General features: G+C 41.5%; 1 protein-coding gene across 3 annotated transcripts in view; it reads right to left on the reverse strand.

The window, feature by feature from the left end:
• adgra2 (adhesion G protein-coupled receptor A2) overlaps positions 1 to 12,185 on the reverse strand; it is a 50,189-nt gene that overhangs the window by 7,204 nt on the left and 30,800 nt on the right. For all 3 annotated transcript variants that reach the window (XM_025053158.1, XM_025053159.1, XM_008336662.3), the window contains 7 exons: positions 4,797 to 4,868; positions 3,109 to 3,180; positions 2,933 to 3,004; positions 2,568 to 2,731; positions 1,503 to 1,716; positions 1,192 to 1,356; positions 914 to 1,112 (listed from right to left, as the gene is read on the reverse strand). In XM_025053158.1, the coding sequence (XP_024908926.1) occupies positions 914 to 1,112; positions 1,192 to 1,356; positions 1,503 to 1,716; positions 2,568 to 2,731; positions 2,933 to 3,004; positions 3,109 to 3,180; positions 4,797 to 4,868 (958 nt within the window). The remainder of the gene's footprint in view (positions 1 to 913; positions 1,113 to 1,191; positions 1,357 to 1,502; positions 1,717 to 2,567; positions 2,732 to 2,932; positions 3,005 to 3,108; positions 3,181 to 4,796; positions 4,869 to 12,185) is intronic.

Below are 12,185 nucleotides of genomic sequence, written 5' to 3' on the forward strand. Positions count from 1 at the left end.
GTCCCCAGATTAGACCTCAGAAAACAATAGACTTCAGTCACCATTCAATCAGATATCACCAAAGTCCTTGCTTTTCCAAGATTCTTTCAATCTTCACATATAAAAAGTTCAACATCATTCTAATTAAAAACAAACCCCGTTAATTATGGAACATTTTCTGTAGTGGACAGGAAATAATTAAACAGTTCAACAGTACAAGAGAAGTGAAAAGGAACTGCCCTTGTCCCAGACAAACACTGTTGGCACTGATGTTCTGTTGGGCCTCCACTCATACTTGCATACACCCAGAGTACTGTCATCAAGCACCACAACCACAAGGTGCACAGTTGTAAAAAGTAAAGTAAAAAGTTTAAAATATACTTCAATGGGTATGAAACGAAAGCACGTTGAGCTTTTGTGATTTACTGATCCACCCAGCCTTTTGTTACTACTGGAGCAAATAAAGTGAAAGGTGATAAAACACAGAGAAAACCCAACATACTAATATGTTAACACTATACATGATTTTCACTCCATTGTTTATCTCCCATCCCCTGATCAGCTGCTGAGTTGTTGTCCAGCTGTTAATTTGATTTGCGGCCACTGCCTGGACTTAAAGTGCTCCTTCACATGCTGTTGGTTTCCACCCAAATTTAGCCAGACACAAACAATCACATCTAGAGTCGGAATGATTTTGTCCATGAACAGACATGACATCAGTGTGAATTCCAATAGAGGGTGTGGTTAGAGAACTGATGACACATCCAGGACAGTCATCGTTAACACTGTCTGCATACAATGAAATAGTTCAGGACAGATGTTAGAGTAATGTCAGAAGGAAGCTATAACATTGACTGTTAAACTACAACAGTATGGTGTTGAAGAAACACGTAACATGGAGGATTGTGAAGCCTGTAGCATCAGCAACACTCACCAAAATAAATGTATGCAGAACACGGGTAATGCCATTAGTGTAGTGACAGTTGGAGTAATCGCCGTCCTGCCAATTTCCAGATCGATCACAATATCGAGAGGCTTTTTTCTGCTCCATTCCGCCCTCCACAGATAGAGAAGGGTAACGCAGCTGCAGGCAGTATTGATGAGAGGTGATGCCTGCCAAGGTTCTTGGCCACCTGGGTGTGAAATCCAACAAATTATGTCACCATGAAATCTTTAGCAGGTGTCATTCAGATTATTGGAAATGTAACTGACCTAAACTCCCCTCGGTTGTTGACCACCTTCTCTTCTGGACAGAAGGAGGCACTGTTCTCCAACACCACTATTTCCACAGTGCGGGATTTGTTCCCCCGTCCTGTAGAAACCACACACTCCCACTCTCCACTGGCTTCCACATGTACGTTGAATAGAATAAGCTCACTGGATAAAGAGGGATAAGGACAGCTTGTTATAAACCATTAACACCTCAAATTCAATGATGAACATGAATAAAAGGTCAAAGAAACTGTAAGTGGAAAACTATAAACAATCTCATCCAGAGAGTCGTACAGCTGCAGCCACAGTACCTGGTGATGAACGTGCAGTCATGGACCATACTGTTCTCCAGCTGGATCCCTATATCTGGGTCAGAGGTTATCAGCTGGCCGTTGTGGCGCCAGTGCAAGGTGGTGATCTTGTCCACCAAGGCCGCAGTGCATTGGAACGGCAGTCGATCCCCTTTGAAGACCACCTGACGCTGGGATGGCAGCAGGGAGAGGGTGTGCAGCTCCAGAGGACCATCTAAGCAGCAAAGAAAAAACAAAACGAAAACATGACCGTTACATGTCACAGTGATTTATCACCGCTACTCTCTTATTACTCATTGTGTTCCGTGACATAATTACAAGTCCGCTGTCCAACAGGGGATTGAGAGCATGCAGCAGAGCCTCATAAATGTGATCCGCAGGATTAGTTGTCACCACTGTTCACTAATGCTTTCAGATCTGACAAACCTTCCTCAGTCTTCAGACAGAAGTCATTTCAGCCTTTTTCCTACTGAATCAACAAAAGCTTCTGCGTGTAACATTTTGTCTCATCCATTGGTAAAACCAGAGAAATCCTCCTCCTCAACCTCACAGTAGGTCAAGCTATGATGACGTTAAAACTTTAAGTCTTATTTCCAAATTGTTTGTTCTGTCTTGCTTGTACGTAACATCTCTGTGAGCAGATGTGTTGGTAATTATATGCGTAACAAATTCACTTCACTGTTATTGCTACAGTATAGCCCAAAGTAAAACCCTATGTTGAGCCACAGATCTATAATTAAAGTCATACAAATAATCAACGTAAATATTTTCTAACATATATCTTGGCTTCTGTAGTTTCAGACAGTACACCACAAGTGTTTGAGAGCATGACTAGTAAAACCACAGAAGAATTGACTCATTATTTCTGTCTGACCAGCTGGCAGTTCATAAACAAGAGGTTTAATGTCACCAGCTTCTTCCATTTTTTAAATAATCACTGTATTACAATAAGATATAATCTTATTGTATATGATTTTATATGATTTTGATGTACTTGATAATGTGTCTTTTCAGATTGTGAGATTTTGTAATTATTGCTAAATGACTATAGAACCAGACTCTCACCACAGCTCAGCTGACTTTCCCTGAGTCCACGTAAAGGTTTTCCTCTTAGGTTTCTGGGGTAGGCACAGAGGGTCTCGTCCCCCAACCTGGCTGAACCCATGCGTAAGAAGCCTGGGACCCAACGCAAACCACAGTCGCATGACAAGTAGTCCGAATTAAAGTTCCTGCAAAAACAAAGCCACATATAGTTTTATTTTATTTAATTAGACAAATGCATATGGCATGATATTGGTTTATGGTCATTAATTTTATTATTTATCATTATTTGAAAACTACATATGCACATAGTAAAATACATGCTAAAATTTCTTCTTCTTTTTCTTCTCTTAAAGAATCATTAAAAGTATCCAAATGATAACACCTACACAAGCTTGAGGGACGGCAGCTCCTGGAAAACTCCTGGATCCAGTGTGGATATGATGTTTCCAGAGAGGTTACTAGAAGAACAGGAACGAGATAAGGACATTTTACCTCAGTGGTTTCCCCATGTGAGTGAAAGACTATGGTCTTTGTGAATTCAGTTTCACATCAGTCATCTTACAGTTTGGTCAGATTGGTCAAGCCCTGGAACATGTCTGCAGTCAGACAGCCAATGCGGTTGTTGGAGAGGTCACTGCAAGTGTGAAAAGACAAAGGAATGGGTTGGTTATTCTCAAATAAGAGGAACTGTCTCAACCACTGAACCTCAAAGACTGGGATGTTTTTACTTTCTCATGGACAATGGTATGTGTCTGATGGCAGTCAGACTGAATCTGCCACAGCTGCAGTATATAGGTTAGGACGCATGTGAGGACATACAGCAGCCGAAGGAGACGGTAGTGATGAAAAGTGAACTACTATTGTGACACAGCACACACAACCAAATGTGACCTCTGCTTTTAACCCATCACCAAAGTGAACAGCAGTGTGTGGGGACGATGACATGCTCAGAGCACCTCAGTCGTAACTTGGAAGCTGGTGGACTCAAACCTGCCCACTGTTATAATTATTAATTAACTAAGTAATGTGTTTTTAAACAATTTCTAAAAAGCTTTATGTATGAAACCTGCATTATTTCACCTCACACAGAAACAGTCATTTCAAAACAAACAAAGTATATTTAAAGTCAAATTAATACAGTTAATTATTAATTAATATACAGCCAGCCAACCAAGTGTAACGCTCCACAATTGGAATCTTTACTGTACCAATCTTTTTAAGTAATTTTAAAAAAAAATTTATTTAATCTTGAAATAAAAGTCTGTACAGTTTCAATGGGATAAACCCATATGTATGATTTTCATTAAATCATTTTAAGAATAAAAATTATTTCCTACCTAAAAAATGTCTTTAAGAAGTTAGTTGTGCTTTAGGAAGTGTTCATGTGTATGCCTTGTGGAAACAAGTAACTACACAATGTAAAATCATATCCTTTTGGGGTGTGACTGCTTCCATACTATAGCTGCCTTTTATCCCTTTGAACCCTCTGTTGGTAACTAACCAATCAATATGTGCTACACACTGAACCTTCAACAAAGTATGCCAAAACCTTTGGCCACTTTTAGCTTATCTTTAACTTTCCAGGACCTTGGTAAAAGTTTATCAGGGCTGGGGTAAAAGCAGGGCGCCTGTTCTGCCGTCCACCCCTGAGTGTGATGTATAGCCACAGCCAGAGAGGGATCTGCTCTGTTGCCCCTCTGACACTCCCCAGCAGTGATCTGTCCAGAGCATGTGTTTATCTCCCCCTGTTTGTTTTGAGAAACCCCAGACTTTTCAGCAAAAACACAAGCAAGGAGAAGAAGGAGGAGGGCGAGTCACACGGTGCAGGCGGAAAAAAACACCCTAAACCCACACCGCAACCAGACCTCAGAATCCAAAAACACAAAGGGTGAACGCAGCATTGAGGCTGCTTTGTAACATTTCTGCCAGAATCCACGTTGTGGGCCTGAGGTTTCCATGGTGGGGCAGCAGAGATGACACTGCATGGCCCCCATCAGCAGCAGCAAGGGATAATTTAAGTCAAAGAGGTTTGTGGTCCCACCGACACCAGGAGCAGGAATATAACACACAACATCTGCAGTGGACTGCCAAAACATCACAAATGTTTGGATTTATTGACACCTACTGTATGTTTGACGAAGATTCAATGCCCAAACTCCATTATCTGATCAAAAGTTTCCATGTCTGTGTTTCTATAGTGATTCTGATTCTAAAGTGAATGTACTGTGAGTGATGTTAATGTCTACTTACAGTCTCCGAAGCTCAGACAAGCCCTGGAAGGCTCCAGGTATGATGGTGCTGATCAGGTTATGTTTGAGGTCCCTAAAAAGAGAGAGAGGAAATGTATCAGGCCATTGGACAGGAACCAGGAAATGATGATGACGAAGAAGACACATCTAAAAAATAAATTCGTGAGCAGAAATGTGACATTTTACTTTCTGGGCATTAATCAAATCATTCCCTCAGCTTAGAGTGGTGCTTGTGGCTGGAATTTAAAACTTTCAACATTTCTGTCCTTTCTTTTAACAAGTCACACAAGCAAGGCAGGACATTAAAAATGCATATGTTCTCCAAAAGTGAAACACATCTATCTCTGTTATAATGGATGAACTGTGTGGCAGGGGTGTCAAACTTCTTCTCACCAGGGGCCACATCAACAATACAGTTGGAAATGGAAGACTGTATAGATTCAACTACTTAATAATGTATTAATACATGTTTCTGCAATTGATTATTATTTAAGTTACAAATATGGTTCAATTTTCTGTGTATTAAAAAATAACTTTTAATTGAAAAAGGTTTTAACAAGTCACACAGAAATTCTGTTGCATGGACTTTACTAAATGTTTTTAATCCTCCAAGGGTCATACAAAACAGCTTGGGGGGGCCACATTTGTCCCCTAGGCCTTGAGTTTGACGCATACTCTAGGGTAATTTTAACTAAACAGATAAAAAAAAAAGAATTAAAGTAAATGAAAAAAAATAACACAATATGGCTTGAATCTACGGAGCCCCTAAAGGGACATGGGGGGGTCGGGGGGGGGAGGGGGAAGTACCTCATGCGCACGAGATACTTTCTGCGCACGACAAAGTATATTGTCATTTTGCCACACATACATGCAGGGTAATACATTTTTTAAAAAACAATCATGTGCAGTACGTAATCTAAGATACCGGCATGTCATGTGTGAAATATACTGTATATATGGAGAGCATTTAATTAATGTAGGATACATCATAGTTAGACACAGGAGGGCACTGTTGTTATGCCCTCTTATCGCAACGACTGCGATAGGAGAGGGACCAGTGTATTTCGTGAACTTTCACGTAATTACGTGATGTCTGTAAAGCACATTGAGTTTGCTTTGTGCACGAAATGCGCTCTATAAATAAAGTTGAAATTAATGAAATGATGAAAGCCCACCTGCGAACCAAGAATATGGCTCGTTTACACGATTCAGTTGAATTGTACTTTATGTTTGGCTTGAGGCTTGGTGAGATTTTACAATTATTGGGCTCAGTGGATGAGATTTACATTAGTATGCGTACTCTCAGAAGAATCAGGATGATGACGGATGAGGGGGATTTACGTATATACGTATTTACCCTTCACGAACCTCCATACATTGTTATCAATAGTAGAACAACAACAACAACAGTGCCCTCCTGTGTCTAACTGAGGTATCCTACATTAATTAAATGCTCACTATATACAGTACATATGTCACGCATGACATGCCGGTACGTACTGTCCATGATTGTTTTGTTTTTTATGTATGTATGTGTGGCAAAATGTCTGAGATATACTTTCTCGTACTCACGAGAAAGTATCTCGTAAGCACGGGATACTTTCTCTCTTTTGTTTTACCCCATGTCCCTATAGGGGCTCCGTATAAATCAAATATCTGTACATTTAGTTAAAGGCCAATGACACAGCACTAATTATTTAAATTTTATAAAACCAGGGACCAGGACTGAAACATTACAGTAAGGACAGACAGTCCTCTCTATCCTCCTCTATGACTTTATCCTGTTAGTCAGGCCGGTGGGATCTGGAGGCAGGAGTTTCCTTCAACTTAAAGATAACAATAAGCTACAAAACAAAAATAAATAATAAATAAATAATAAAATAAAAATACAGATTCTTCTTAAACTGCCTTTGGATGTTGTTTTATTCTATCTGCTGCACGTCTCTGTGCCCAGCCCTTACTTCCTTCCTGTGTCCAGACACATGTTAAACTCTTCAGCCACATATCCCTCCGCCCCTCCTCCATCTCCTCACGTGCTTTCGATTTCAAATCTAAGATGTTTTTACTGTCCAGGTAGGAACAGAGAGGTGAGAGTGAGTCATGAGACTGATCATTATCACCAGGACATGGTCAGCCGGCGTCGGAATGTTGTCCCCGTCTCTACAGCTTGAAAAATATCTGCTCCCAGCAGACCTTCCATAGAAGAGGATTTCCTTACAGGAATGCACAATCTTAAGTGTGGTAGCTGCAAATTCATCTATTTATCCTCTCACTGAGATGTCACTGTGGCAAACAGAATACTGGAGGACATTCTTAGTCCTTTTGTCCACAGACATTAACCATCATTGCAGTGTTCCTCAGCCATCAAGTGTACAACCTCAAGCATCTTCTACCCATCTTTGATGCTCCTCTTTCAAGGGCTGAGTTATTTTTGATCGAATCAGAGAAGGAAAATTATTTTAGAAAAGACTTCCCGTAAGAAATAAAACATTGCTTCATGTGTTTTGGCCGACATGGTCACCAATTCAAGGTTTTTCTGCTGTTGTTTCAGGCTTTCACCAAGCCATTGCTCATATCTGGATTATAGACAGGAGACAGGTCATAATGATGGAGCAGAAAAAGGCTCTGGCTTCGACCACAAGGCAGAGAGGTCTGTTGTACAGACAGATTGTTGAGTGCATGCCAGCTTTTGCCAGACAGAACATTTTTGCAATCTTCCAGAGCGTTATAAAAAAAGGAACGAAGAAGATTAAACTTGCATTGCGTCATATGTTTTTTGGACAACGAGTTTCAGACGGGCATCTCCCCCGCTCAGTGACCTAACCTGAGATGTAAATGCTTCCTGTGATGTAAATTAATTTCAGTGTGTCAGTAGCCAGGTTTGTTGACCAGGGCGGGTGAGGGTGAGAACAATACTGCTGTTTCCACTCTGCGTGTCTCGGGTCTCATCAGTGCTCTGATGAAAGATGAGGTATGGCCCACTGTTTCCTCAAACTCTGATGACTGTGCCTCCCTCTTGCTTTGTTCCTCTTACACACTTGTACAACAACACATGCATGAATAGTGAACTAGCCTGTCTTTTACAATGGAACACTCCCGCCTTATATTTGCCATGAAGTTTGGACTGGTTAGCGGTGAGGGCTAAAAAGGGTCAGGTTAATCCACCTGCCCAAGTGTAGTTCTCTTTTCACTTTTTTCCTAACATTTTTCAAGGTTGTTGTTTTCTGTTTTTAAATTATTAAAAATGTAGGCAATTATAAGCGGTTTTAATCTTTGACCTTGAGGCCCAATTTTTATGGTACAAAGTTGCCCACAGCCCATTAAATATTAGATTTGATGAAGTCAGGATTGTACCTACACAAAATGTTTTGATGCTAGAGTAGAGAAAAGTTTTGTTCTCTGTATATTAGAATTAAAGAACTGACTGATGCATTACCGCCACCATGTGCATTGTAACTGAACTTCTCATAGATAACATATCCCAGGTGCTCAAATGTTAACCTATGTAGTCCCGAGGCATTTGAGGCCCTCTAGGTGGCTTTGACAGCCCAAGTTTGGGCCACGACCCTGTGATTATGACCCACTAGGCTAACGCATATTTTTTTTAAAGAAATAACATTGTATAATTGGCATATGCCAAAAGGTGCTTTAAAATGGTAAAGAACCAACTCATGGAAATGCAAGCCTGGAGGAATCCTGGAAAAAAATCTATTTCAATATAATTGAAACCTTTAAGTCAACTGAAGGCATGGTTCTATACTGACGTGATGCCATTGAATGTAATATCTCAGGAGAATCACCTGAAACATGGGGAAAACTACTACAGCTGCCATCTGTTATTCAGTAAAATATACCTTGATATTAAAGTATAAATAAATAAAGATAACAATGAAAAAAATGAATTACAAACGTGCATTCAGAAAATAAAATAAAATGAAATAAAACGGTTCTCGTCAAGTCAACTCTAATGAACTTGTGGTGACTGTGTGCCATGTGGAGGTTAAATCAGGTAACACATCAAACTGGGCAGAACCACTGAAGAGTGAACCTCATGTTCCACCAGAAGAGCCACTGCAAAAAGTTGCATTTCCTACCAACCATGAAAGGACACAGTGTGTTAACAGCCCACTCACTTGTGATACACTTATCACTAGGCTGCGGAATTTGAAGGAGCGCCTGTAGAAGAAACTTGGACCACGGACTGCGTCCTACCACCGCTCAAAACGTGGGCAGTAGACTCTCACCGCCTGTCCACACTCCGAGGGTTATTTTTAAAGGTTATCACAAACAGAGGAGAGCTTTATGGTGGAGGCTGCTTCCGTGGCGGTCCCTCACACTTAGGTGATGACTTGTTCGCCTGCTCCAGAGGGCACGCGGCTACGCAGCTCGTTGGCCTTGACACTGATGACAACAGTTGTCACCAAGCAAGAGGGTAAGGGTGTTGATAAAAAAAAGAAAAGAAAATCAAAGCAAAAACATCACTGCCAAACATCCAAGGACAAACAGTAAGGTCTTACTTGCAGGGCAGCAAGAGGTTAATAATAAAGACATGTAAACACCTCCAGACATCAAGTGCTTCATTTTTGGGATCACAGCAGCGGGACCTGGAGTGCTCCAGTGACATTGTTTAGTCCCAGGGAGCTGGGAAAAATGACCCAATCCAGGGAATAACCACTCATTATCACCAGACTGGAATCAAGACTTTCCTCTGTGTGTTTCTGTGTAATGGAGGAACACAACCATGAGCGCCAACATCTATAACTTTAATGACATGTTTCTCAACATGAGCCATGGCCTCAGGACAGAACAAACATAAACGTGCAGGGACTCCTCAGTCCTGTTGGGAAAAACAAAAGGGGTTGACTGGCACCTTGGCTCCAGCCAGAGGTCACTGGAGACCATTTTTGTGCCGCGTGTCATTTCCTGTCTGGTTGGCGTCTCTAGTGAAGGGCCTCCGCTCGTTTATTTTTACAGTTTCCTTTTTTTACCGGCAAGCTTTCCTCAGCAGGGAGGGGCAGGTGGGTCAGGGAATCTAGAGCGGTGCAGAATTGTCCCATTACTTCTCAACACACTTGCTCACAATAGGGGCTCTGTAAAACAGGCCCCAAACGTACCACCTCCCCCATGATCCCCCAAAACAGGAAACCGGGATCTGCCGAGGTCTTGTTTTTCTACTAATTTCCTGCTTTGCTACCCCTTCCCCAGATTATTTTCTTTATTTTCTTTCTGGTTCCTCTCCGATTGGATTTACCTAATCAACATTTTGTCTGCCGTCACCAGGAAACCAGAAACTTTTAGAAGCTGAAGAAACATAAACAGACATTTGTTCATTAACCTGCTGTCACTAGAAATACTACTGAACGCTTTCACTTGTACCTCAAGAAACTGCTTTTTCCTATGCTTTTAATCCCTTGTGCAGATACTGGAGTTTACACAACGATGGATCAGTGTGGATTTGTCCATAATCAGGAATTATGATATGTTTATAGTAACATGAAGGATTTCAAATCATTTCACAGCTAAGTACTCTGTCGACTCTTGAAGTTTTAAAGCAAGAGTCTGGGGCTGTGATTGGTACAGTACACACAGAGTACATTAGTTACTTGTCATACCACTAATATAGGGAGTATTGTACTCAGTCCCAGTCTGGGTACTTAGCACACAGTGATCTGAGTGGAAGGTGGTGCTGTACACCTTAAATGTTCTAATCCACACGAAACACGGGAGAAATAATTTAATTGTTGAAAAAGCTCAACAATAAACCCCTGGACTTTATATTTTTCACACTGGACAATTGCCACCTGACCATCCGCAGCTTTTCTCAATCTAGGTTCAACTGTCGGCCACAAAAACCCAGGGTCCAAAATGCACAGCCTTTAAAAGACTGTACAGAAATGGCAACATGGACCATCATTTGAAGTGTAAAATTTCCTAACTTGATTATATGTTTCTATATAATCTGCAGAAACTGGATCTGGTGATTGGCGTGCCAAGTTAAACTTAGTAGTCGTGGACTGTTATTGACTTTAGTTCTGGTTTTTGCAGGAGCTGAAAGATGGCCTTTTAGACGCTTGGATGCTACTAATTTTATGAGGTCCAGCAGAGAGCTTCTATTGTTGATCAAATTCATATTCACATTGGTTTTAGGTTTCAAAACTATTATAATACCCAGACATCAGAATAAATGTAGATATTCTTCTATCTCTCTCTCTCTCTACTGGAGGACTTTGGCTGAAAGAATGAAAAAAAACAACAACAATAAAAGCGTCATTTCAGATTAAGGAATAAGCTAAAAACGTGAGTGTTCCTGTGACAGAAATAAATACTTTTCAGCCAAAGAATCCAATGGAAATATAGACAGATCAAGCAGAAAAGACATTTTTGGCCAGTAGGTGGACTACTACAACTTGTGAAGAGTGAGAAGTGGGAGGAACAGCCACAGATCCAGTAAGCTGGAAGAGAGGAGATGCAAAAATAAAGCAGAAGAGGAACACCAGAGGAAGTGTGGGGGCAGAAATAGGTCCACAGAAGGCTGGAGGTCCTCCAGTGCTAAATGTCATTGAACCCATATCAAGTTTGCCGAATGTGAGAGAAACTTACTAGCGTGTAAAAGTGTACAATTCAGTAATGGGCTTATGAGGGGGCTCACTCACTCGCTCGCTGTTTCAATAAACCCTCAGAGCCATGACTGAGCTGGGCTCACAATACAAACACAGCCCGCTCCTTCAGTTTATCTGAAAGACACATCTGGAGTCTATCAACTCCAGCAGCACCCCCCACTTTTCTCTGTTTCCACTCTCCAGCACGCTTAACCCCTTCCTCACCCACTCCACCCCTTCATGTCATGCACTTTCATTAGGTGAGTATTGCCTAACCAGGGACCACTCACTGGCGTGTGTGGGAAAAACATACCAACCCAAATGTTCAGTTTTCGTGCAAGAGGGGAAAACGAGGGTCACTCACAAGGGTGACCGCCCCCGGGCTCATCTGAGTTGGTCTCCTGGTACAAACTGAACATTTAACATCCACAGTGGTCTAGACAAAGATGTCCCTGCACATGTAAGCACATTCTCCACTGCTTTTACCCCACCTCTGTTTTGTTAGCAGTCATCAAGGTGATTTTGCTGAGCGTGAGCGGAAAATAATGTTAATCTCCCCACTAAGGAAAACAAGTTTAGATTCACACAGGACAAACTGCAGGAGTGTGGCCCCCCACCCCTCCTTCCTTCTTCCTTGTTCCCTTTTCTCTCTCCCTGCAGCCACCATACCATCTTGGCTCCACTTCCCCTGTGTCAGATGGTAAAGTTGTTTAAGTTGGACTACGTTCTAACCCCAGCTGCTCAGAATGGCAGAGGCGATTTTAGGGTTGGTATCCGAGGGGCCAAGGGAA

This window comes from Cynoglossus semilaevis, chromosome Z (assembly GCF_000523025.1).
Source record: "Cynoglossus semilaevis isolate Cse_v1.0 chromosome Z, Cse_v1.0, whole genome shotgun sequence".
NCBI classification, from domain to species: Eukaryota; Metazoa; Chordata; class Actinopteri; order Pleuronectiformes; family Cynoglossidae; genus Cynoglossus; species Cynoglossus semilaevis.